Genomic DNA, 26,793 nt, shown 5'->3' with positions numbered 1-26,793 from the left:
TAAGCCCTTGGTAACAGCCACAGGTGAAAGTACTTGATCTGCCAAGAAAAGTTCAAAACTGTACTGGGCTCATATATACCAAATAAACTAACCATTAAAACATTTGCACTTTTCTACTTGGGCTGGGACATAATATTGTATATCTTTATATGTCATGATTGCTATGTCTGGTTTATGTCACGACCTCAGGATGCAGGCGCATGAAAGAAGGCAATTTTATTCGTAAAAACGCAGGCAACACACAAAAAACAAGATGTGATGCTGGGAAAGGCACTAAGAGTAAAATGTGCGTGAAGAGCAAAGCAAACAAAGCAAAATAAAAAGAACAGGGCTGGCATAAGAAGCATCCTGATTGGCAACCTGGGACGAGTGTTTCCTGATTGCAAATCAGGGACAGGTGAGGGAGCCAGCGCTCAGACCAGAGGAGTGGTGGTAAAAGGAGGCAAACAGAAAGTAGAATAAAAAATAAGAGCGCTAGACAGGAAATAATACAAAATACGAGAAACTAATGATAGCGGTCATGACATGTCTATCCATCCATCCATCCATTTTCTACCGCTTGTCCCTTTTGGGGTCACGGGGGGTGCTGGAGCCTATCTCAGCTGCATTCGGGCGGAAGGCGGGGTACACCCTGGACATCATCACAGGGTCAACACAGATAGACAGACAACATTCACACTCACATTCACACACTAGGGCCAATTTAGTGTTGCCAATCAACCTATCCCCAGGTGCATGTCTTTGGAGGTGGGAGGAAGCCGGAGTACCCGGAGGGAACCCACGCAGTCACGGGGAGAACATGCAAACTCCACACAGAAAGATCCCGAGCCCGGGATTGAACTCAGGACTACTCAGGACCTTCGTATTGTGAGGCACATGCACTAACCCATGTTCCACCGTGCTGCCCCATGACATGTTTATATTATTTATATTATTTTTTTTAAAATGGGACACCTTTAACACAGAGCTGAGATCAAGACTGTTTTATATTGGACAACATATTTGCATGCATGTCTACATTGGATCAGTTTTAACCTTTTTTCTACAATTATAAATCCCAAGTAAATATCAACATGATGAATGTATTCAGCCTTCAGTTGGTAGAGTACACATACACTACCGTTCAAAAGTTTGGGGTCACCCAAACAATTTTGTGCAATAGCCTTTATTTCTAAGAACAAGAATAGACTGTCGAGTTTCAGAAGAAAGTTCTCTTTTTCTGGCCATTTTGAGCGTTTAATTGACCCCACAAATGTGATGCTCCAGAAACTCAATCTGCTCAAAGGAAGGTCAGTTTTGTAGCTTCTGTAACAAGCTAAACTGTTTTCAGATGTGTGAACATGATTGCACAAGGGTTTTCTAATCATCAATTAGCCTTCTGAGCCAATGAGCAAACACATTGTACCATTAGAACACTGGAGTGATTGTTGCTGGAAATGGGCCTCTATACACCTATGTAGATATTGCACCAAAAACCAGACATTTGCAGCTAGAATAGTCATTTACCACATTAGCAATGTATAGAGTGTATTTCTTTAAAGTTAAGACTAGTTTAAAGTTATCTTCATTGAAAAGTACAGTGCTTTTCTTTCAAAAATAAGGACATTTCAATGTGACCCCAAACTTTTGAATGGTAGTGTATGTTTGTCCTACTTTGGCCAATCCCGTTCATTCACAAATATTCTCTCCTAAACTGCTCCTGCTATGGTGATAGAACCTAATTTGCGATGAAGATGTTGCATTGGATGTCATTAGAGTGGGCCTATGTGTCCATATTCGCCAGGACTTAAAGTTCCACGGCATGGATGGAACTTTCCAGAGCTGTCTCTGGAGGGGAGTCGCCGGGGGGGATGCGTAAAAACAGCATCGTGTGAAATACCAGCAAAATCATTGTGTCATAAAAAGTGACTCATGCCTGGAAAACAATTGAGCGTCGGCGGGTGTCGGAGGACTACGTGGGGATTGTAAATGAGCCACGATCATGAGGCCGGGGACAATTGCAGGAAGGAAGCGCCTGTGAAGCGGCGAGCGTCCCGGGAGCTTGTTGGCTTCCAGACCGACCTTGAAAAGGTGTAAGGAAATGTCATTATTATTATTATTATTGATATTGTTGTTTTCTGGGCAATTCTTTGACACGACATCCCACGTTTTGTCTGCTTCGTCGCTATAAATGGAATATATTTACGACTATTATCAGCTTTATGCAATGTATGTTTTCACAAACACTTTCATATGATGACACAACACAAGGTCAAGAAAGACACCCTCAGACTTCATTTTCTCAAGGGCGCCACCTACAGCTTGCGCAATGCTAACAGAACAGACTAATGCACAAAAGTGTCTTTTCAGGTATGCAGGCAGGTTCATCTGAGGTCACCATGGCAACAAAAGAGACCCCAAGTCTGTTTTGAGGGAAGAATTTTAAGTGATTCCAGACGTGTTGCGTAACTTGAGTAAAAAGATGGTGCTAACACCTACTGCACCCACAACAGTTAAGGTTGCTAAACTGATAACCCGCCAATGTGGACTTTGACCCTGCAGATCAGGCGCTGTGTGACATTTATGCACCCGTTTGGTGTTACATAGAATACATCTTGCAGGACCTCAGGAGGCCAACTTGTGGATTTTGATACAACAAACCCAACTGAGGTGAGATTTGAACATATTGCACCATAAATGACTGTGTTGTTCCTTTTTATTGATTCATTCAATTGCGCATTATCTAATCTCGGAAGAATCCCTCAGGGCATGTCAAGAGCACAAAGTCAATACAAGAAAAAGGGAAACAATATGCAGACCAACAAACAGCATTCAAAAATTGACCTGATGCTGTGTAATGTTTGTCGTCAGGTGTTCAAAGTAATGCGAAAAATGAGTCATGTAAAATAAATATGCTGCAATAAACACATTTCAAGAAAGCAAAAAAGTCCCATGTTAAGCATCAGTTTGTTTGCTCAGGAGAAAAAATATCTTATTTTTTAAACAAAAAAAATTATCTTATGTTGGGAAAGTATATATCCAGATTTTTGGAAATAATTAGAAAACCTGATTTTGATCATTCTTCCACAATATATTAAGAATATTTGTCATTAATTAAGAATAAAACCGGTTCCCTAACTTTCTAAATTTAAGAACACATTCACACATAGAAAATATAAGTTAAAGTACCAATGATTGTCACACACACTCTAGGTGTGGTGAAATTACCCTCTGCATTTGACCCATCACCCTTGATCACCCCCTGGGAGGTGAGGGGAGCAGTGAGCACCAGTGTTGGCCGCGCCCGGGAATCATTTTTGGTGATTTAACCCCCAATTCCAACCCTTGATGCTGAGTGCCAAGCAGAGAGGTAATGGGTCCCATTTTTATAGTCTTTGGTATGACTCGGCCGGGGTTTGTACTCACGACCTACCGATCTCTACTGTATATCTATAACATTTATTTTAAGGAAAAATAAATAAATGAATAATGAGGACCACACTGTGACCGAGTGCAGGGCTGTCCAAAATATGGCCGTTTTCGGCCCACAGCTGGTTTTTCATTTGCCTCTCGGCGTATCATAAAAAAAAAAGAGAGAAAAGTGAATTAATTATAGATGAGGTGTCTGTTTTTTTAGAGTTGATCTCCTTTTTACATGGAATATGAATCATTATATTTCTGCTTAAAAGAAGGATAACATTGGAAAAACTTGCAATGTTAAGAACACAGACCAATAGAGAAGAATAATCCTAAATCTAGAATATGTTATAACATTTTGCTTAAATCTAGCCTCATAAAAGTATATTTTATCTCAATTTATGAATCTAATAGGAACATGTGACTTAATCTTACTTTGTATTAATGACATTTTACTTAAATCTTGCTATGTGATAAGAACAACTTGCTTAAACTTAGAGCTGATTTCTAGATTTCATATGTTCTTAAAATCACAAGAAAAATATTGTAGTTTTAGGAATTCCAGCTAAGCAAATTTTGCTTACTATGTTATTAACAACACGTTTTTGCTTGAAATAGGAAAAGTTGTCTCTTTTTAGGATAATTTGAGTTTGTTTGAAGTGTAACTGTTTTATTGTTCAAATGTGTATTTAATGACTCAGCGGTGTAAATGTCAACACGTTCAAGATGAGTCTTATGTTTGCTGCCAGGAAATGTCCAACATCTTTCCAGTGCTCCTTGCACTTCTCGGCTTCCTGTCCCCCGGGCCTGCTGGCTGCAGCAGGATCCTGGTGGTGCCGGTGGACGGGAGCCACTGGATCAACATGGAGGTGATCCTCAAGGAGCTGCACTCCCGAGGCCACCTCCTCACCGTGCTGCACTCGCCCCACAGCTGGTACATTCCCACCAACGCCTCCTTCTACACGTCCATCACCATGCCCATGTTGGAGGACGGCACCAAAAAGAACTATTACAATAGGATCCTTGTGGACGTTATCGAGTGCCGCAAGTCCACCGACTTCCTGAGGACGTTTTGCCAGCAGCGCATTATCACAAAAATGCTGTCAGTGGGCCACGGTCTTCTCGCCGCGGCCGTCGGCAAGATGTTGGATGATCTGGTTTTTGTAAGGAAGCTTCAGGATGCCAAGTTTGATCTCATGTTGACCGACCCAGGCCTGACAGTGGGGGTGCTCCTGGGGAATTACCTCAAATTGCCTATGGTCTTCAACGTACGCTGGATTAATAATGGAGAGAGCCACTTTGTTACGTCCCCTTCCCCACTCTCCTTTGTCCCTGTGTCCGGAAGTGAACTACATGACCAGATGGATTTTCAGGGAAGGCTGAAGAATATGCTGCATTACATTTATAGTGTTATTGAGTTGTACTTTTACATAAACCCAAAGTACTCGGATGTCTTCCAGAGGCACTTCCCACCTGGAACAGACTTGCTGCAATTAGAACGTGCGGCAGATATCTGGCTGGTGAGGTCCAATTTCGTCTTTGAATTTCCTCGCCCAACAATGCCTAACGTAGTCTACATCGGGGGGTTCCAGTGCAAAAAAGCCCGGTCCCTCCCTACCGATTTGGAGGCCTTCATGCAGAGCTCCGGGGAACACGGGGTGGTGGTCATGTCCTTGGGAACACTGGTCTCTGCTCTGCCTCGAGAGGTCACTGAAGCTATCGCGGCTGCGTTTGCTCAGCTGCCTCAAAAGGTGATCTGGAGGATCAAGGGAGAAAAGCCTTCATCCTTGGGGAACAACACTCTGTTGGTGGACTGGCTGCCTCAGAACGATCTTCTGGGGCACTCCAAAACACGGGCGTTTGTTGCCCACGGGGGCACCAATGGCATGTATGAGGCCATTTACCACGGGGTTCCGGTTGTAGGTCTGCCGCTGCTTTTTGACCAGTTTGATAACGTCCTCCGGCTGAAGGTACGCGGGGCTGCTCGGGTGCTGGAGGCTAAATCGCTCACCCAGGAAAGCTTCCTTGAGGCTCTTAAAGACATTTTGGAAACTCCGTCATACCGCGACAACATACGCCGACTCTCTCGTCTCCACCACGACAACCTCGTGTCTCCATTGGACGTGGCCATCTTTTGGATCGAGTACGTCCTCAGGCACCAAGGAGCACCCCATTTGCAGCCGGAATCATACAGCCTGGCCTGGTACTCCTACCTTTGCCTGGACGTGCTTCTTGTCTTGGCTGCTGTCATCATAGCCTTTGTATGGACCTCCGTCTTCATCTGTAAGACCTTCTGCTGCCGAAGGTTGAGGAGGAAGATTAAATCAGAATAATTAGTTATGTGCCTAGTAAACCTGAGCACCCGTTTTTGTTTATTGATGTCGTTGTCAGTAAGTGCAAATTGAGCATTTTGCTCAAAATCTACTGCACATTGGTACAGAAGACGGACAGGTCAAGGTCTTTGGTGTGTGTGGTGAGAGTGTTAGTGAGTCATTATGTTGGAGTTTGTCGATAACTCAGACTGGCTGCACTTTCAAGGGGGTGATTGGATATGAATGAATGACTGGACACAAACAAGCTCTCCCTTTTACACCACGTGGTAAAAAACACTTCCTTTTAGCCATTGTCTCCATGCAGTTATTCTTCCCATGCAACAATTTCAATTGTATGTTCCTTTCCTGAGGTCCCTAAGTAAAGTTCATAACAGTTACTAAGAGGTTATGTTCACAGTCAAAGTCAATTCGCATTTTTTTTAATCCGACCCAAACATCTTTCTTATGTGGATATAAATCCGGTATGTATCCGATGTGACTGCGGTCAGAAAAATCAGGTAGCGTTCATCCCGTGTGTCCGGTGGCAGAGAAGGGTCACAACAAATGCAAACATTACAGCCATATTTGCCAACCCTCCCGAATTTTCCGGGAGACTCCCGAATTTCAGTGCCTCTCCCAAAAATCTCCCGGGACAACCATTCTCCCGAATTTCTCCCGATTTCCAGCCGGACTTAAGGCACGCCCCCTCCAGGTCTGTGCGGACCTGAGTGAGGACAGCCTGTCGTCACGTCCGCTTGGCCAACCAAAAAGTAACCACAGAACACTATACCGTATAGTGTTCTGTGGTTACTTTTTGGTTGGCCAACAGTTTACGTTGTATTGCGCACCCTGACTGCAAGTGTGGGAGTCGGTTCTGAAGTATGAAGTAAAGAGACGTAATTTCGTTACCTCGCTTGGTTATTGACTCCAACCCAGAATATTACACTGCCCATACCTACGCTCCTTCAATGGCTGTGCTACTGGCTGCAAAGCATTGCACTTTCAAATATAACAATGAGTAGAGAGGAGTGTTGTGTGTGTATATATGTAAATAAATGAACACTGAAATTCAAGTATTTATTTTATTTATATGAATATATATATAATAAAATACATATATATATAGCTAGAATTCACTGAAAGTCAAGCATTTATTTTATTTATATATATATATATATATATATATATATATATATATATATATATATATATATATATATATATATATATATATATATATATATATATATATATATCAGTGGCGTGCCGTCACTAGAGGCAGGGGAGGCACGGCCTCACCTGCCATCATGGAAAGAAAAAAAAAAGTAAAAAGAAAAAAAAATTAATTAAATTGTTATATGTATCCAGTGATTATACTAAAGTTATTTTCCATTTAACTTCACCAGTTTTAGATTATTTTTATTTTTATTTTCACATTTGCCGTTCAAATACTGAGAAGAGACGGTGCGGTGATCAGCAGCCAGTTGAGGCACGTCACTGATTTGTGCCTCAACATGGATTGTGCGCAATGACTCGGCTAACTGCTGGCTTGCCGTGAAGTGAGACCGTATTGCTATATGAATTATATTATACATTTCCATAGTTTAGTTAGCTGAGGTATATAATGTACAGTGTATTTTGTCAACAACTGTATGTGTGTAACGTATTTCTTGTGCTGAGCGATCATAAAACTCTGCTGCGAAGACACACTGTGTGAGGCTCGTCTCATAACCCCGCCTCCTGGTGCCAAGCACCTCCGCCGCAGAATGCACCGCCCGACGGGAGCGCCGCGGCCACACCAACCAAAGCCCACACCCAAACCCTCCACGTGCAAGACTGAATCCACCCAAAAAAAGTCACTTAAAAAGAAGCCAAAAAGTGCAAAAACAACAATGCTCGCGCTGCAGGAGCCGCGAACGACCGCAGGGACACAACATTAGGTACACCTGCACTGCAGATTCATATGTTTGTAAATCTGACTGTGATGATGCAGTCGTGCCTCACCAGACATTAACCTCACCGCACGCCACTGATATATATATATATAAGAAATACTTGAATTTCAGTGAATTCTAGCTATAAATATACACCTCCTCCATTAACCCCCCCCCCTCCCCGGCCCCGACCACGCCCACCCCAACCCCCCAAATCTCCCGAATTTGGAGGTCTGAAGGTTGGCAAGTATGGTTACAGCAAAACAACTTTAAGTCACAACACGATTGCAAAAATCTCAACAAATGCAAATGCCATAACGCAACACTGTAAAGCCACAACAAAACAACTTTCAGTTACAGTACAACAGAGGTGGGTAGAGTACTCAAAAATTGTACTCAAGTAAGAGTAATAAGTAAGAGTACAGTTAGTATACAATAATATGACTCAAGTAAAATTAAGTCATCAAAACAGTTACTTGAGTAAGAGTAAGTACTCTGTGAAAAAACTACTCAAATACTGAGTAACTTGTAACTTCTGATTTATTTAGTGGCTAATTTTTAATGGTTATTTGACTAGTGTGTGTGTGTGTGTGTGTGTGTGTGTGTGTGTGTGTGTGTGTGTGTGTGTGTGTGTGTGTGTGTGTGTGTGTGTGTGTGTGTGTGTGTGTGTGTGTGTGTGTGTGTGTGTGTGTGTGTGTGTGTGTGTGTGTGTGTGTGTGTGTATAACAAAACAAAAATCTTATGCAATTTACTGCAGCATGTTTTTTCTCGTTGGAAGTGGAATTCTTGTAGGCTGAAACATTTCTACTGACACAATTGACAGCACATGATTCAAAAATGTTCTTTTTACTAGTTTGAAAGTAATCTTTGAAGATTTGTGCTGCTTTGTCTGACGTCATGTCACTATTTACCGTCAGTACGTTTCTATGTGGGGGCCAGCCAGTCCGGCTGTGCTAGATGTAGGTTGGTAAACCTCACTCTCTGACGACTACAAGAGTAGGGCTGGCTGCTGGAAGGAAACGTGTGATTACAGCTATTTCGGATACAACACTTCTCTGACGGCAAGAGAACTTTCAAATGTCCAGGTCAGCTGTGATTCTACTTACCTAAAAACTTTGTCCATTTGTTGAAGGAGAGACAACGAGAATGCGGGCTCCCGTGGATGTGATAAAAAAGGTAGCGTGTGCTTTGTATTACCTGGCCGACAAGGGAAGACTACGGAAAATGGCGAATGCATTTGGACTGGCAAAACAGACTGTATCAGTTATTGTCCGCCATGTATGTCGCGGATTCAACGTCTAAGTCCAGGGTATATAAAGTCACCAAAAACGAATGGACAATGAAGGTGAAGGCAAAAAAGTGAGGGGTGTTCTGACCAGATATCTAGATTCCTAGATTGATTTATGTAAAATGTTCTTTATCACATCGTTTACTTTCACATGTCCATTAAAGATTTTATTAATTTATGATAGCTCAGGTGTGATTCACTACAATAGGGCCCCACAGCACACTGGATTCCAGTTAATTGAAATACCATAACACTGGATATTGTTCAGATAAGTTAAATTTAATTCAAGAAGTTGCACACAAAGCAACACTGGAGATGACTATGACGTGTGCATTTTCCGCGCATGCGTACTAGGTCGCGTTGCGCCGGCGGACGGAGGGGAGGGGGTCTTAAACGATGGCATTGTTGTGTGTGGACACGGATAAGGTTAGGTGTGATTTACCCTGGATAACCTTAGTCGGCTTAGAGTAGAAGGGGCCTTAAAAATACTAGAATTGGATAGCTGCTATTGATTCAAAGCCTGGAGAATACAATGACCTGATAAAAGAGGATGTTTAAAGGCACCCAGAGAAAACTGACACATGCAAACTCCACACATAGAAATCCTCAAACTCCTGACTGTGCGACCAACATGCTAACACCAATAACACAATGCAGCCCTGTTATCAATTTTTGATGGATAAAATCACAAGGAACATAATGAATGACGAATGTGTATAATAATAATAATAATATTCCTCACTAGACTTTCAATATTTCAACTTAAAACAAGAGTACCCAAAAATTGTACTCAAGTAGGACGACCGTTACTTAAGAATAATATGACTCAAGTAAAAGTAAAACGTCATCAAAATAATTACTTGAGTATGAGTAGGTATTTTGTGAAAAAACTCCTCAAGTATTGGATAACTTGTGAGTAACTTTTGATTCATTTAGTAGCTATTTATTAATGTTTTTTTAACTCCAACCGTAGATTGTGTGTACGTGCAAAACAAAAATCATATACAATTCACTAAGGCATGCTTTTTCTAGTCGGAAGTGGAATTCTTGTAAATGATAAATGGGTTGTACTTGTATAGCGCTTTTCTACCTTTTTTTAAGGAACTCAAAGCTCTTTGACACTATTTCCACATTCACACACACACATTCACACACTGATGGCGGGAGCTGCCATGCACGGCGCTAACTAGTCCCATCAGGAGCAAGGGTGAAGGGGCTTGCTCAAGGACACAACGTACGTGACTAGGATGGTAGAAGGTGGGGATTGAACCAGTAACCCTCAGATTGCTGGCACGGCCACTCTCCCAACTTCGCCACGCCGTGTAGGCTGGAACTTGAACATTTCTACTGACAAAGATGACAGCACATGTTCTTTTTACTAGTTTGAAAGTAATCATTAAAGATTTATGCAGCTTTGTCTGATGTCATGTCACTTTTTACACTCAGCATGTTTCCAAGCACTAAATTAGTCTGATTTGTCAAATATTTCAGTTTCTTCTCGTTTCATACTTACAGGTGAAGTTCAAATTTCCATTCCCTTTCTCTAATGCAGGAATTCTCAAACTGTGGTACGTGTACCACTAGTGGTACGCGGGCTCAATCTAGTGGTACGCCAAAGAATCACTTGATTAAAGTACAGTATTTTATTTTCCAATATTCAGACACAGTGTTACTGTTCAAGCTGTGTGTAATGTTACAGTGGCCAAAATATTAAATATACTTGTTAAATAAAACTTCTGTACTGTTTTTAATCAATACTTGGGCCCTGTACGCTACCATACTTTAATGTTGGTCATTATGGTGGTACTTTGAGAGCCAAGTTTGAGAACCACTGCTCTAATGTGACTGCTGGCAATGCGCAGTGGCGCAATGGTTCACCTCCTATCTTTAGGCTGCACTAGGCCTACTAGCGTGGCTACCTTTGGCTCTAAGGTGCACCAGAAAGCCTGAACATGTGGGAATGCCAAAAGTGAGACTTCAGTGGCAAGATGCGTTTGAAAAAATGTTGGCCTTTTTAACACCGACTTGGCCTGTTTTAGAATGATGTCCTCACCTCCAGCAGATTTCCCTGCACTGTGGCCTCCTAATGCTTTTCTTAATGACCAAAAATTAGAAATTGAAATCATCTCAAGTGCTTTCTCTGCTGGCTCTTCTGTCTCATCCTCTGCATCTATGTTTTCCTTTATTAGCTCTTCTACGTCTCACTGTCCTCAATCCCTTCTGGAAAGAAGCTATTGTGTCAGGGACTTGAATGGCTGCGGTACTTGTGACCCCAAGATGCAGGAGACAGGAGGACGACGTACAAGTAAGACAAGTCTTTCATTATACTCAACACAGGAGGAGCAGATATGCATGCGCTAAAAGTCAGTAAAATAGATCTGGCCTCGAGCTGGAGGGCGAGGCAGGCATAAATAGCAGCCTGATTGGCGACTGCATTCAGGTGTGCCAGGCTGCTAATTAGGGACAGGTGAGAGAACGAGCGCTCAGGGAGACATGCGGGAAGTGGAACTTAAATAAGAGCGCTGACCAAGAAATAAACACAAAACTAAAGAAATATGACAAGCAAGTTACATGAGATGTGACAGATCGTCACATTAAGTAGCTGGAAGTTGATCAATTGTATCATTGTCTCATTTGTGTAATTGGTTACAATGGATGCTGTAGAAGAACGGAATAAAATAGTAAGGGACATAAAAGTGAGTTAAAAGAAATGCAAATTACAATAAGACCAGCCGCCTCTTATCTGCCAACCTGGCATACGACGTGCAGCATGCCTCTATATCCTGATGTCCCCCTGGTCCTAGCCCCTATGGTTTTATTTTAACTGCAATATACACAACACTGGACTTGGACCTCATTTTTCCACAAATCATTCATTTATTCCGACCATCATCACTAACACAGAACAATACAGATCACATTCACACAACAGTCACTAATACACTATTAACATGGCACTTTTAAATATTTGTTCTCTGGTCAATAAGTCTTTTATTATTATGATTTGATTTTAGACCAGAAATTAGCTTTTAACTGAGGTATGGCTGGTTACAGATGCACCTCTCCATCCAATTTTAACTTTGCTTTTTACAGTCAGAAGTGGTAGGAAGGGAGGTGGCACAGCATCAAAAGCCATGAATTCCCTAACATCAAAACTGATTTTATTTGATCACTATACCACTTTTGAATGTCATGCTATTGTTTTAGTACCCCCCCAGTTTTGTGCGTCGCTGTTTATAGACCACCAAAGAAAGTTTTTGCTTTTATAAATGATTTTTACAGCCCTTTGAGACACTTGTGATTTAGGGCTATATAAATAAACATTGATTGATTGATTGATTGATTTTTCTGAGTTTTTATCAATCATTCTTTCAACATATAATATGATCATTTTAGCTGGGGATTTTAATCTACACACTGATGAGGTTTTAAACCCTGTTTCCAGTGAATTTTTAAATATGTTAGATTTCATGTCAGACAGCCAACTCACAACAGAGGACAAACTCTGGATTTGGTCATTATTTACGGTCTGTCCATCAGTGTGTCCTCTGTTGTCGACTAGGTTGTGTCTGACCACTACTGTGTGTTTTTTAATACCACAGCTTTTATCCAGTGAGAGACCTCAGTGCGAATTGTGATGAAGCGCTATCAAACTTCTGAAGTGGCTGCAAATTTTATTAGAGTTTTTAATAATTATCCTCCGATAGTTTTACCTGCACCCTGTGATTTTATTGTTGACAATTTTAATCAAAACCTCAAATCTAGCCTTGACTCTGTTGCTCCTCTAAAATCAACAAAGGTAATTTTAAAATCCATGCTTTCATGGAGAAATGATGAGGAAGTCAAAAAAATAAAAATTGCAGCATAGCAGAGGAAACGGAGGAAGAGTAAACTAATGATTAATCATCAAATATTACGTGAACAGAAAAAAATATACAACACGGCGGTTAACAACGCAAGAAACACTATTTTCTCCACAGTATTTGAAAACAATTAGAATAACCCCAGGGTCCTTTTCGCAACAATTAACCATTTGTTTAACCCTGATTTTAATAATATACCTGGCACACCTACAGACTCCCTTTGTGAGCAGTTTGCAGACCACTTCAGAGAAAAAAATAAACACCGTCGGATGTGACACACTGCTTTTAATCCATCTGAGTGTCTGTTTTTACCTGAGGAAACGCTGGACAGTTTTGTCCTGGTTAATGCTGAGGTGCTTGACAGGGTTTTTTCTACAATAAACCCCACTACATGTCTTTTAGATTAAATTACAACCATTTTTTTTTTTAAATATCATATGATTCTTTGAGGGAGGAGATTTTTTAAAAAGCGGTGGTGAGGCCCCTGACAAAGAAGAGCAATTTGGATGCTGACAATTAGAATAATTACAGACCTGTATCAAACTTACCATTTTTGAGTAACATTTTAGAAAAACTTGTTTTTAAACAACTCTTTGCAATATTTTGGAGAAGTTTCAGTTTCAGTCTGGTTTTAGGGTGAACCACAGTACAGAGACGGCCTTTTTAAAGATTGTGAACGATTTCAGGTTGAGTGACTCTCAAAAACGGTCAGTATTGGTTCTACTGGATCTTAGCGCTGCCTTTGATACAATAGATCACCTCATTCTTTTAAAATGACTGAAACACCTGGGCTGCACTAGTATTGTTCACAAATGGTTCACCTCCTATCTTTAGGCTGCACTAGGCCTACTAGCGTGGCTGGTTACCTTTGGCTCTAAGGTGCGCCAGAAAGTCTGAACAAGTCAGTTAGCTGCACTCGCAGTCTGTACTCGACCTGCTAGCGTGGTTAGCTCTAAGCAGTCAGCTAACCAATATGTGCCGGAGAGCGTTGAGTTAGCGGTGTTATACATAAATCTAAAAAATACATCACTTTGGCTAAAAGAATGGCGGAATTCCGCTAAATAGCGCACGTCTGGGATCCCTGTATAATTTGCCCCAGCTGAGTCATGACATCGTTGTTGGTTTTTTTTACCGACTTAACAGCCATTTGTAACGGAAATGAAACCAGCGGTGGCCGCGCTCGGAATCATGTTGGTGATTTAACCCCCAATTCCATCCTTGATGCTGAGTGCCAAGCAGGGAGGCAATGGGTCCCATTTTATTAGTCTTTGGTATGGGTTTGAACTCACAACCTTCCAGTCTCAGGGTGGACACTCTACCCACAACGCCACTGAGCAGGTCTCACAAGGCCACAGAGCAGATCTAAGGCCACTGAGCAGGTCTTGTCAGGTATGCTCTCTCTCCCTTCTCTAAACATGACAAATATCAGTAAACGACTGGACAACGCTTTGAGTTGTTTTTCCATTTTGGTTTTTTTCAGCAGCACTACTGTTTTGGTTAATTTTGTACCAAACAAAGTCACGATTTTACAAACCTTATTACTTTTCTGTCTAATGCTGTGTGTCAGAGGAAACATGCCGTAGGTTGCAGCACACACGAGGGAGAAGAGGGCATTGGAGGTTTATGAGCACCATCGAGCAGTTGTGGAGGAATTCTCATAAGAACTCCAATATATTTCCCATCAGATGATTTTTGTTCCAAAATGAACAAAAAAATTGGGCTCCGGAAAAAAGGCCACATTTCTTATGCAGGGCAAAAAGGCAGGTGCTTGTGTACGTGCTTGCTGATGCATACATTTATTAAAGATGTCCATGTGTCAAATGCCAATAACTAAAGGACATAAGTGATAGCCATGCATGAAGCGAGCCTGATCGCCACGTCTCCCGGTTTGCTGAAAGAGAGTGTGTGTTTTAGTTCTATGCACGATAGGCGTTCTCCTGCCTCAGGATGTTGCCCTTAAGGCTGAAAACGTTGACTTCCTGTGGTAGGAAACGATCAAAGAATGGACAAAAGTTGGTCCAGACGCCGTGTTCCCAGCACTTGCTGAGCGCAGGTCGTAGCAGCAACAGTGAGATTGAGAGCGAGCCGCATCCTGAGGTGAGCAAGTTTAAACTGGAGTGGATTGTTGTTCACGTGATGGCCACCTGCTCTGTGCTGATTTGCGAGTTGGAACCCAACTAGAAAGGAAAATGACATAAGGAACTCACATGTGAAGGCGTTTGTCCAGCAGAGACATGTCCAATGACAGCTGCGGCCTTCCCTTGGACACAGACGTCTTCGGCCTGACTTGCATCTATGGCCTAGTCTTCTCCTTGGGCCTGCCCAGCAACCTGCTGTCCCTGTGGGGACTCTACCACCTGGGTCGCACAGGTAACGGAGGCTGCCAGCGAGTCTACATCCTCAACTTGCTGCTGTCCGACCTTCTGCAGTTGCTCACCCTGCCCTTGTGGATCCTGTACCTTCAGGGCGGCCACCGCTGGCCCTACGGCCCACTTCCTTGCGAGCTGGTAGGCTACGTGTTCTACGTCAATGTCTACGCCAGCGTCATGTTCCTGTGCCTGATAGCGCTGGACCGCTGCCTGGCCATCGTGTTCCCAATAAGCAGCCGCAGGGTGAGGACGATCAAGGTGGCCGCGGTGTCAGGCGTGGCGGTGTGGATGCTCACCTTTCTGTTCTGCCTGTTTGGACTTCTGCCGTCTGTTTTCGACCCGGATCGATTGCTGTGTTTGGAGCAGTATCCAGTCAGCCCCAAATACGCCCACTTCAAAATCACCACTGTGGCTCTGGGATTCCTGTTGCCGTGCACCATACTTGGGTGAGTTAAGATGCAGATCACAGAAATATGATAGGTTGCTGCATTACCACACTGCTTAAAATGCACTCTTTGTGTCAAGAAATCTGTCTATGGATGTTCCTCTTTCATTAGTTCGTATTCTCAGGGCATTCAATCAATCGCATCTGGACTGTTTAATTTGTCTTAAAAGACAAAACTCGCCTCTCATCTGAGCAGACTTCATCAGTTCATGCTCATAGTCTTAGATTGGTCAGATCTAGTTTTGGTCTATTCCTGGATCTCTTCCGATTCTAACCAAGACTTAATGAGTTCCTTCTTTCCTCTAACAAGAGTTTGTGTTTTGTTTTGCATAATTATTACATTAAATGTTAGATGTAAAAGTCATTTCATCCTTCATCTTTCAGCTACACCTCAGCCCACATCGGAGTGACCCTTCGCCGCTCTCCCTCATTGTCGGCCCACGAGCGCCACAAAATTGTGGGCATCCTGGTGGTGATCACAGTCAACTTCATTGCCGTGTTCGGACCCTACCACCTGGTGGGCGGCTACAGATTTGCCTCGCTGCTGCAGGCTGACGAGCCGTGCGCCCTGGAGCGCTCCATCTTCCTGCTCTACCGACTGTGCTATGGGATGACCAGCCTCAACGCGCTGCTTGATCCTCTCTTCTACATTTTTCTGTGTGCCGACGCCCGGTTGGAGCTGCGGAGGTCACTACCCTGCTCGGGCCGGGGCCAAAGCGCTCGCAAACAGATGACTTTGACCACGACAGTTCACCAGGAAGCCAAGGAACAGAGGGAAAGTGACCATAATAATCTTTCAGTTGAATAGATCAGGTTTGAGACACAGCAAACTTCCCTTCAGAGAATATGCTACTTTTGGGGCCCTGCTTGCACCTAGAAAAACATTTCCTGGAGTTTTCTGCCTCTAGCCTAAACTCAGTTTACTCTGTTGCTAGACTTAAACTCTGAAGTCAGTTCGGCAGGTTTGAAAATATGTTTTTTCTTTATTTTTCCAAAGCTGCTGCTTTTCACAGTATGAAACTAGTGGGAGTATACAGTATATCATTTCAAATAGTTGTTAAGATGACAAAAACAGACCCAGCTAATGATGCTAACTAATTGCTAATGTTTGACTGTTGCAAAAAAATACATTGGAAGCAAAGAAGAGGTTAACAGCCTTGGCAATGCTGGTGCACAAAGAAATAATCACGGAAAATGATTCAAATGTTTGGGGGGAGCATGCAAGATGACTTGAGAGTTAACTTTTAAAGCACAAAGCACTGCTCGACACAAATCTTCACATATTTGACGCAAAGATCGTTTTTTTCCATTAGAGGAGGAGTGTGTTTTTTTCTTTGACCCCGTTTCGTGACAATGCAATTTGGGCCAAAAACAGTCTGAAAGGCGAGAGTGAGGGATGTTCAAACTCTGCGTGCTCGCGGTCGCTCTTTTTAGAGCTCGTAAGTTATCGAAATAACGCACAATGCTTTTCCTACAAGGAAAAAATGGACCTAATTTTTCTTAACATGTTTGTGTTTCAGATGCTACGGTCCTCTTCGCCAGCCTGGGCGACAATGTGACCCTTCCTTGCTTCTTTGATTCAGAGGCCACATATCTGTCCTGGTACAAGCAGGTTGCAGGTGACAAACCTGAAATCATCCTCTCTTACTATGTCTACTTGGACAATTCCCACAACCATCAGAAAATGGGGTTGGTCAGCGAGCGACTGACAGCTCACCAAGGAGCAAACTTCTTCCACCTAAAGATTTCTGGTGTGGGGCTCTCGGACACGGCTGTGTACTACTGTGGGCAGACTCATCTCACCGTCACCAGCTTTGACAATGGAATATTTTTGCTTGTGAAAGGTATATTATTTCTTGAACTACTGTCATACTTTTCTGAGAACCTGCATCCTCTGCAGTAGACATTAGTTTTTAACCTATTTAGTTTGTCAGAGTTACACATTTTAGAAAAAAAATTGCCCTGTCAAATGCAGAGGATAATTTCACCACAAAAACACAAAGGATGCTGGTTCTCAGTAGGATATTATTAATACAATTATATTTCACTGAAGTGAATAATTTTGTTCAATGACTGGCCATTTTAAAAGCAACCCCAGGAACAAATTGGCTTCTCTCCTCTAAAAGGGTTCAGCCGTCATACCTTGATTTAAATTTTTGTAATTATCAGACTACATGAATTGAATGAGAGTCACTTTTAAGATCAAATCAAATGTGCGTCCCCGCGCGGGTTTAAAGGGTTCACGTTCCATAGCATTTTATTAGGTGTATGCCACTAATTGCAATTAGTGTCGGTCTATCACGAAGTAAGTCCATTTTTAACACACACTTAGGTCACTGTAAAATAAAAAATACAATTAAAAAATATATTTTTTAAATCTTTTATTTTAATTTTTTTTTTAAATGTTAATGTATAAAACGTTTTTGGAAATTCATTTTAAAAAAATTTTAAAAAAACGTCGCTCACATGAAGAATAACCCCAATATTGCCAATTTTTCTGCTGAGCGAGAACACCAAATGATAAATGTATCTTTACGTTGGAAGAATATGTGCTCTTTTTAAAGACATAACACATAAACGATTACCGGGTACTTGTTTGGGACTGATTATTTCAATGCAAAAATAGCAGTGCTGTCCAAGTACACATTTTTTAAATCAGATTAATCACACTAATGAATTCGGAATTAACTTAAAAAAGACCCCAATATTTAGACACAAATGCAATTTTATTTTGTCATCCAGGAACATGTTTTGAATGTTCATAGTTTTATCTAAAGTGCCTTCTGGGTGTAATTTGAAGTGGAATTTTCCAGCTAGCACACTCCTCAGTCATCTTTACACTGACCCATTGACCTGATCACTAACCATATAACAACCCGCGAAGTTTTTCAAATAACCATCCACGCTTAAGGTAAATGAGCATCTACATTCAAAATGACTGTGTGCTTAACCGACGTACAGTACATACATGAAAAATGCAATATTTTATTGTGAGTTAATATGAATTAACATGTTACTTTTGACAGGCCTAATAAATAGTTGTTCTTTATTTGTCAATACAGAGAATAAATGAGTATGCGGTGTGCAATTTGCAAAATTAAATCCATCTTAATTGCAGTTCTTTGTAGCAATAAGAAAAATGGCCATTAAAGTCAGCAAAATGTCTGTTCTAGAATCAAGCCACCTATCTGTTAGCCAGCGTCCAACATCTATCTCGGCAACTGAGGGGGGTTCTGCTGCCTTACAATGCACCACACACCCTGGAATCAGCAACGGACATCACAGGGTCTACTGGTTCCGAGAGGCCTCACAGGACTCCTGTTTGGGAATGACGTACGTCCACTCGGAGAACAGCAGCAAGTGCACGAAAGTGTCCGAGCGGCGCTGCGTTTACATGCTGTCCAAGAAGGATGTCACCCTTGCCGACGCCGGGTTGTACTACTGCGCGGTGGCCTCCTGTGGGGAGATAGTGTTTGGCGAGGGGACCAGGCTGGATGTTGGAGGACAGACCCACACTTGGTTGACACCCTGCCTGATTGCAGCTCTGCTTTTGTCCATATTCTTTAACCTCCTGCTCGCTCTTGTTTGCAAAAAGTCCAGAAGACAGCAGCTTCTGCAGGACGGTACGATCAATATCAATCGAACAAAGATTAACGCTAATAAACAGAACGTAACGTTTCTATATCGTCCTGACAGGAGCAAATATGCAGACAAGTGTCCTAGAAAACAATGTGGATGATGAGGTGAGCTCATTAAAGTCGAGGGAACTCCCACTGTTGATCATTCTCCCAAAACTGACCAGCTGGTTGTCTTTTTCCGACAGATTGAGGACGCTTTGCCATACGTGGCTCTGGACTTCAAAAAGAGACAGTCCAACAGCAGGAGACAGAAGCGCCCCGAGGACACCATCTACGCTGGAGTGAGACTCAAACATGTGGACTGATGTTTGCAAAGTCATTTTTCTATTATTCTTCCTAACATGGCTTTTGCACAATGTGTGACAAAGGGTGGTACACAGAAAATGTGATCTGAATTCACCTGTGATCTCCTTTCTAAATATCAAATATTTTCATGTTACTTGCATAACAAACTCAAATACAGCACATTCGTGAGCAGGACGGCCAACACTTATCAATGTCTTTGTCCCTTACTAAGCCTCGCTGGCCGGGACAAGTTGGCTCCACTGACCTTGCCTAGCGAGGAGAAGCTTTCGGGAAAAACAAATAATTGACTTTTCATTTGACTTTGCATTTTGTACTTGTATAAATGTATTACAGAGCGAGCGATCATACCATTTTGTTTACTGGTATGATTAATTCTTATAAAGAAAGTTCCTCAGAAAATTATTATTTCGGGACCTCTTATTAAATACAACAATCAGACATATGGCACATTCTCCTGTCCGTTGCACGTGTGTGTGTGTGTGTGTGTGTGTGTGTGTGTGTGTGTGTGTGTGTGTGTGTGTGTGTGTGTGTGTGTGTGTGTGTGTGTGTGTGTGTGTGTGTGTGTGTGTGTGCGTGCGTGTGCATGCATGTGTAGTTTTTAGGGTTAATCTTACAACTGACGACGATATGATTCAGACACAATTCTTGGTTCAAACCGATTTTCGCAATATTATATTGGGTACATAAAAATATAATAACCCTTTTTAAAACAGGATACAAAAGTTTCTCTCGGATGAGTTAATTTTTGTAATCAAATGTCTACAGATAATACCCCAGTCTGACAATATGAAAAGTTTTTTTTATTTTATGTTGCTAATTTATTAAAGTATTCACAGCCTTTGCTCAATACTTTGTTGATGCACCTTTGGCAGCAATTCCAGCCTCCAGTCTTTTCGAATATGATGCCACAAGCTTGGCACACCTATCTTTGGTCAGTTTCGCCCATTTCTCTTTGCAGCACCTCTCATGCTCCATCAGGTTGGATGGGAAGCGTTGGTTTTCATTCAGCAGGCCACAAGGCGCCTAAAATAGTCTCCAACCATGAGAAACAAAACTCCATGGTCTGATAAGGCAAAGATTGAACTCTTTGGCGTGAATGTCAGGCGTCATGTTTGGAGGAAACCAGGCACCAGTTCGATGGATGTTTTTCAGCGGCAGGAACTGGGAGACAGTCAGGATAGAGGGAAATATAAATGCAGCAATGTGCAGAGACATGCTGAATGAAAACTAACGCTAAGGGGCGCCGGAAGTTGGCTGACCCGTCAGCGGTCCTGTTCTGTCTCCCTGTAATGTTTGTCTGCTCTTGAATGGGATTGTGATGAAAATCTCCATTTCGCCTCGGGGATTAATAAAGTTTTTATAATTCTGATTCTGATTCTCATCCAACCTGATGGAACTTGAGAGGTGCTGCAAAGATGAATGGGCGAAAATCCCCAAAGATAGGTGTGCCAAGCTTGTGGCATCATATTCAAAAATAATTGAAAGCATTGAGCAAAGGCTGTGAATACGTATGTATTTGTGATTTGTATTATTTTATTTTTAATAAATTAGCAAAACGAAAAAAAAATGTTTTCACATTTTCATTACTGGGTATTGTGTGTAGAATTTTAAAGATGTTGGAATAAGGCTGTAACATAACAAAATATGGAAAAAGTACAGCGCTGTCAATACTTTCCGGATGCATTGTATTTCATCCATCCATCCATTTTCTACCGCTTATTCCCTTTGGGGTTGCGGGGGGTGCTGGAGCCTATCTCAGCTACAATCGGGCAGTAGGCGGGGTACACCCTGGACAAGTCGCCACGTCATCGCAGGGCCAACACAGATAGACAGACAACATTCACACTCACAATCACACACTAGGGCCAATTTAGTGTTGCCAATCAACCTATCCCCAGGTGCATGTCTTTGGAGGTGGGAGGAAGCCGGAGTACCCGGAGGGAACCCACGCAGTCACGGGGAGGACATGCAAACTCCACACAGAAAGATCCCGAGCCCGGGATTGAACCCAAGACTACTCAGGACCTTCGTATTGTGAGGCAGATGCACTAACCCCTCTCCCACCGTGCTTAACATGCATATTTAACACTTCAGTAGCTCATTCAGAGGTGTCAAAACAAGCAATGCAGCATATTTGCTGTGTGCGCAGCGGGCAGGAAGTGTGTTCATTTCCACGTCTACTAAATTTGTTCCGCGGAAAAACGTTTGACACCTAAAAGCGTCGCGGTAAGCTCACAAGCAACTCTTGACCCATTTCATAAGCGGAAGCGGCGGGCCACAGTGTTAAAACCATGAACTAAAGACTTGACAAATTAAGTATTTTTTTCTGATTGTTTGCATTTGCATTTTAAGAAATGCTGTTGACAACTCATTACATTTAAGTCAGTTCATGGTTTTTAACTTTCCTTTTTAAATAAAAAAATGGTCTCGGGTAAAAAAAAATTGCTGTCTTTGTCATACGTATACACTTTTTCCACTGTTATTTGTATATCACACAAAAAAGAATATTGTCAATCCAAAGCGTTTTACAGCTCTACTTGCCTCTATGTTCATATAAATGTATAACGTTATGGACATTGTACCTTTAAAGACACTTGAACTTTTCTTGTTTTTTGCATTTTGAAAACTTTCCGCTTTCACCCTTTATGATGAATGATACTATGAGATGCAAAACGGCTCTTTGGTCACACGAGATGCATTTGTTAGTATATAGATAGTAATTATACTAATAATAATAATAATAATACTTTAAATTCATCTAGGGACAAAGGCAGACTGTTTTTGTTTGGCCAAAAACTTTGTGTTACTCTACAACACATGACTTTTCCTCAAAGGGTTTTTTCATGTTAGATTTTAAAATGTCAATGTCCAATTCTTTCACAGTACGAAGACAAACAGGACATAAAAGTGGTTTCTTTTTCAACGGAGCATGAAAAACATTTTAGATTTTTTTTTTTTGGCTCAAATCGCTCATTCAACTTCAGCCAAACAAAAATCCCAAACTTGTAATGTTTTATATTTTATTTTAACCCTTTAAAGGCCTTTTGATCAAATGAGTTTTCAATCAGTATACATTTGCATAACATGAGTTATTCTACTAAATTAAACCATGTGGCATCTCATCAAAAGGCCTTCAAAATGAAAATGGTAAAAATTTTGAAAATCGAAACATAACATGTTTGATATTTTTCTGTAGGACTGAAGTTAATTGAGAAATTTGAGCAAAAAAGTAAAAATAAATATGAATCCAAATGTTTTAATGCCCTTCAAAAACTTAAGGAATTGTATGTCCTGTTTGGCTTTATATTAGTGCTGTCACACGGTTAATTATTTAAATCAAATTAATCACACTTTTGAATCGTGATTAATTGCAATAAACACTTGCTTGCATGATTTAAATAACTTTAAAAGAAGAGCCTAATAGTTTCACAGCTTCACACAATGCAATTGTATTGTCAGAGTCTCAGTTTCAAGTAATAACCCTTGGTTAGGGTAAAAAAAAAAAAAAAGATTACCGAACAAGAAGATCTTTACTCAGGTGCACATTATTCTACACTTATAGACATTAATAGGGCAACACAAAAGATTGCTAAACAGGAAAGTATGGAACTGAAAAACTTCAGCAGCATAGATCATAACAGTCCGTAATTAGATAAGGATATAGACCCAGATACAATTTTTTTTCTTTCATACCAGGAATAATTGTTTTTATTATACAGACGAACAATATAACGGAAACATTAAAATCGACAATAAACTGTTGATTAGTCATTTAAACAGCAGAAGTTTGTATGCAAACTACAATAACGTGAAGCAGTTTTTGGAACAATTTAACAAACCCTTCAAAGTGATCGCTATCTCAGAAACATTGATGGATGCTAAAAAAGGAATGGATTTTGACCTGAAAGGATATGAACTAAATTATATCAACAGAATCAACAAAAACAGAGGAGGAGTAGCTGTGTACGTGATGAAGAACCTAAACTATAAGGTGGTAAAAAAAATATGTCATTAGCTGATTACAATATCTTAGAATGTCTAACCATTAAAATATGTCATGAAAAATACAAGAACATATTAATCAGTTGTATACATAGATCAAGTAAGTCAAACATTAATATGTTTGAGAAATGAGTTGTTAATAAAATCAGTCAAAAAATTACTTTATGTGGAAACTTCAACATTGACCTCTTCAACCCTAACAAACAAAAGTCCATTGATTACTTTATAGACACAATGTATAGCCTGAGTTTATATCCTAAAATCACAAGGCCAAGCAGAATCTTGAGACACACTTATTGATAATATTTTTACTGATGATTTTGATAGTAATACTACAATTGGCCTGCTAAAATTCGACATCAGTGATCATCTGCCAGGTTTCATAATCTATAACGACAAGAAGAGGAACATTGACGACTACAATACATTTTGAAGAATTGTCACGACTTGGTTCTTGGGTTTTGTTTCTCCAGAAGGCAACGGAAAATTGGCACGGGCAAGGCGTGAATTTAAATACATTCTTTATTTTAACACTAATAAACTACAAAAAAGGGAAGCAAACAAAAGGCGCGCACAATGGCGGAAATACAAAACTTGGGTATAAACACAAAACTTGCACAAAGGCAGAAACTATGAACAATAAAACAAAAACAGTAACTGTGGCATAAATGAACAAAACTTACTTGGCAAAGAACTGTGACATGACATGAAGCAGAGTGATGAAATAGTGTGAGGTCGCCAGGACGAACAACAGAAACAGACAGATTTAAATAGTGACATGATCAGTGAAAACAGGTGCGTGACTCAAAACGTGAAACAGGTGCGTGACAGGACAGGTGAAAACTAATGAGTTGCTATGGAAACAAACAAACAAGGAAGTGCAACCAGGAACTAAAAAGAGTCCAAAAAACAAACACATGGCCAAAACAAAACATGATAAACAGACATGACAAGAATATGCACAGAACAAAGTATGACAGCTTTCAAGAATGACCTGAGAGATCAAAGTTGGGACCTTTTATACAGGGAAAATTAGATAATGCATATGGAATTTTAAAAAATACTTTCACAATGCTTTATGACAAACACTGTCCATTGAAACAACTTAGTAAGAAGCAAAAGAAAAACCAATCAACCATGGATGACAAAAGGACTGAAAAATGCTTGCAACAAGAAAAATACATTATATAGAACATTTATAACACAAAGATCCACAGAGGCAGAAAACAAGTACAAAATGTAAAAGAACATTATTAAAATTGGTGCTAAGAAGGATTACCCTAAATACTTCTCAGACGAAAATGTCGAAAATGACAATATGAACGAAGTAGTTGAAAGCTTCAATAAATACTTTGTGAACATTGTACCAAATATGGAAGAAAAGATTCCAGATCCCGAGCCAGTTGAGGACTTGATTGACACCATAGACAGAAATCCCAACGTGATGTTCATCGAAGGTGTGACAAAAGGGGAAATAATCAATATTGTGAAAAAAGGTAAATCCAAGACCTCAACTGACTAACGGGTTTGATATGGAAACAATAAAAAAGGTTATTGAAGAGATTTCAGAACATTTCAAATATATGTCAGCAACCTATCATTTCAAACAGGCAAATTCCCAGACAAAATGAAAATAGCAAAAGTCATACTAATGTATAAAACTGGAGACAAACACCAGTTTACAAACTACAGACCTGTTTCTCTACTTCCACAATTTCCTAAAATTATTGAAAAATTGTTTAACAACAGATTGGACAAATTCATAAATAAAATTAAAACACCCACAGACAACCAATACGGATACAGAGCCAACATTTCAACATCATTGTCCTTAATCACAATAATGGAAGAGATCACAAATACAATAGATAGTAAAACATGTGCTGCTGCAGTGTTTATGGATTTAACAAAAGCATTCGACACAATCAATCATAATATCTTAATAAACAAACCAGAAAAGTATGGAATCAGAGGGTTGATCTTGAACTGGGTAAGAAGCTACTCAACCAACAGGAAGCAATAAGTGACGATGGGCAAACACACTTCCACAGAGCTGAAAATATCTTGTGGCGTACTTCAAGGATCAATTCTAGGACCAAAATTCTTCAATCTTTATACAACAGACATTTGTAAAGTTACAAAGGACTTAAAGTTAGTATTATTTGCAGATGACACGACTAAGTTTTTTTTCAGGAGAGAACACACAAAAGCTAATACAAATAGTAACCGAAGAAATGAACAAATTAAAAAGATGGTTTGACAAAAACAGACTATCTTTGAATCTAAGCAAAACTAAAATAATGTTATTTGATAACAGTAGAAGAGAAAGTAAAACACAAATACAAATAGACTGAGTAGATATTGAAAGGGTAAAATAAAACAAATTTTTGGGTGTAATAATAGATGATAAAAAATTAACTGGAAACCTCATGTAAAAAAAATATACAACCTAAATTAGCAAGAAACATGTCAATAATGAATAAAGCAAACAAGTTCTGGACCAAAAATCATTTCATATTCTCTTCTGCTCGCTAGTGTTACCATATCTGAGTTATTGTGTAGAAATATGGGGAAACTACTACAAATGTGCGCTTCATTCACTAACTGTGTTACAAAAAAGATCAATTAGAATAATACATAATGTTGGATATAAAAAACATACAAACCCCTTTATTTATTAAATCACAAATATTGAAATTCAACAACTTCGTGCATTAGCAAACAGCTAAAATTATGTACAAAGCAAACTATAGCCTGCTACCCAAGAATGTACAACAATTATTCTCAACAAATAAGGAAAAATATTACCATAGAGGAAAATCTCATTTAAAACATCTGTATGCACGTACAACACTTAAGACCAGTTTAAGAGACTGTTCAAACCAAAAGTGTTCACAAAGTACAAAGAAGAACAATTATCATGAATATCTTGAACCATTAAAAAAAAAAAGAGAGACAATAATTATTTATGTATTTAATATTTGTTTACTTACTTATGGTATATCTATTTATTTATTATTTACTTATTCACTGTTCTGTTACAAACAGAGAACAAAGACATAGGATAAGACTGCTAGGATATGAAAAGGGGTAAGAGTAAATAAGCTCTGCTTCTTCCTACTCCTTTTCGAACATGTTGTAATGAAACAACTCGAAATATGTGATGCATTAAATTCTAATTGTGTTGTATGCATCTTCAAAATAAACTGAACTGAACTGAACTTGTGCCAATTAAACATG

The 26,793-nt window shown here is 40.3% G+C and overlaps 3 protein-coding genes across 5 annotated transcripts; all 3 read left to right on the top strand.

Moving 5' to 3' along the window:
- The first annotated feature begins 2,543 nt into the window (after positions 1-2,543).
- On the top strand, positions 2,544-6,505 carry LOC133661840 (UDP-glucuronosyltransferase 2B31-like). The gene is made up of 2 exons (XM_062065361.1): positions 2,544-2,649; positions 4,146-6,505. The coding sequence occupies exon 2, from the start codon at positions 4,149-4,151 to the stop codon at positions 5,727-5,729; it is 1,581 nt and encodes a 526-aa protein (XP_061921345.1). The 5' UTR covers positions 2,544-2,649; positions 4,146-4,148; the 3' UTR covers positions 5,730-6,505.
- A 465-nt stretch (positions 6,506-6,970) lies between these two features.
- LOC133661842 (uncharacterized) lies at positions 6,971-20,078 on the top strand. Of its 2 annotated transcripts, XM_062065362.1 has the most exons (6): positions 6,971-8,727; positions 11,120-11,235; positions 17,128-17,451; positions 18,781-19,230; positions 19,304-19,350; positions 19,431-20,078. In XM_062065362.1, the coding sequence occupies exons 1-6, from the start codon at positions 8,720-8,722 to the stop codon at positions 19,548-19,550; spliced, it is 1,065 nt and encodes a 354-aa protein (XP_061921346.1). In that variant the 5' UTR covers positions 6,971-8,719; the 3' UTR covers positions 19,551-20,078. The 2 variants fall into 2 exon arrangements, with proteins under 2 accessions (XP_061921346.1, XP_061921347.1); XM_062065363.1 differs by lacking the exons at positions 6,971-8,727; positions 11,120-11,235 and adding an exon at positions 16,933-17,046.
- Positions 14,802-16,421, top strand: LOC133661843 (G-protein coupled receptor 4-like). 2 transcript variants are annotated; one of them, XM_062065365.1, is made up of 3 exons: positions 14,802-15,405; positions 15,529-15,608; positions 15,992-16,421. In XM_062065365.1, exons 1-3 carry the CDS (start codon positions 15,028-15,030, stop codon positions 16,413-16,415), a joined length of 882 nt encoding a protein of 293 aa, XP_061921349.1. In that variant the 5' UTR covers positions 14,802-15,027; the 3' UTR covers positions 16,416-16,421. The 2 variants fall into 2 exon arrangements, with proteins under 2 accessions (XP_061921349.1, XP_061921348.1); XM_062065364.1 differs by having other exon boundaries at positions 14,868-14,890; positions 15,024-15,608.
- Positions 20,079-26,793: the final 6,715 nt, after the last annotated feature.

This window comes from Entelurus aequoreus, linkage group LG12, assembly GCF_033978785.1.
Source record: "Entelurus aequoreus isolate RoL-2023_Sb linkage group LG12, RoL_Eaeq_v1.1, whole genome shotgun sequence".
NCBI classification, from domain to species: domain Eukaryota; kingdom Metazoa; phylum Chordata; class Actinopteri; order Syngnathiformes; family Syngnathidae; genus Entelurus; species Entelurus aequoreus.
Note: the sequence above shows the minus strand (reverse complement) of the source record. Positions and strands in the feature narration are given on the sequence as shown.

Bases quoted from the DNA above. Each gene is read 5' to 3' on its own strand.
- LOC133661840 (XM_062065361.1), top strand. From the start codon at position 4,149: ATGTCCAACATCTTTCCAGTGCTCCTTGCACTTCTCGGCTTCCTGTCC.
- LOC133661842 (XM_062065362.1), top strand. The intron at 17,452-18,780 runs GTATATTATTTC...TGTCTGTTCTAG, and splicing joins AATATTTTTGCTTGTGAAAG to AATCAAGCCACCTATCTGTT. The intron at 19,231-19,303 runs GTACGATCAATA...TCGTCCTGACAG, and splicing joins ACAGCAGCTTCTGCAGGACG to GAGCAAATATGCAGACAAGT.
- LOC133661843 (XM_062065364.1), top strand. From the start codon at position 15,028: ATGTCCAATGACAGCTGCGGCCTTCCCTTGGACACAGACGTCTTCGGC. The intron at 15,609-15,991 runs GTGAGTTAAGAT...TTCATCTTTCAG, and splicing joins TTGCCGTGCACCATACTTGG to CTACACCTCAGCCCACATCG.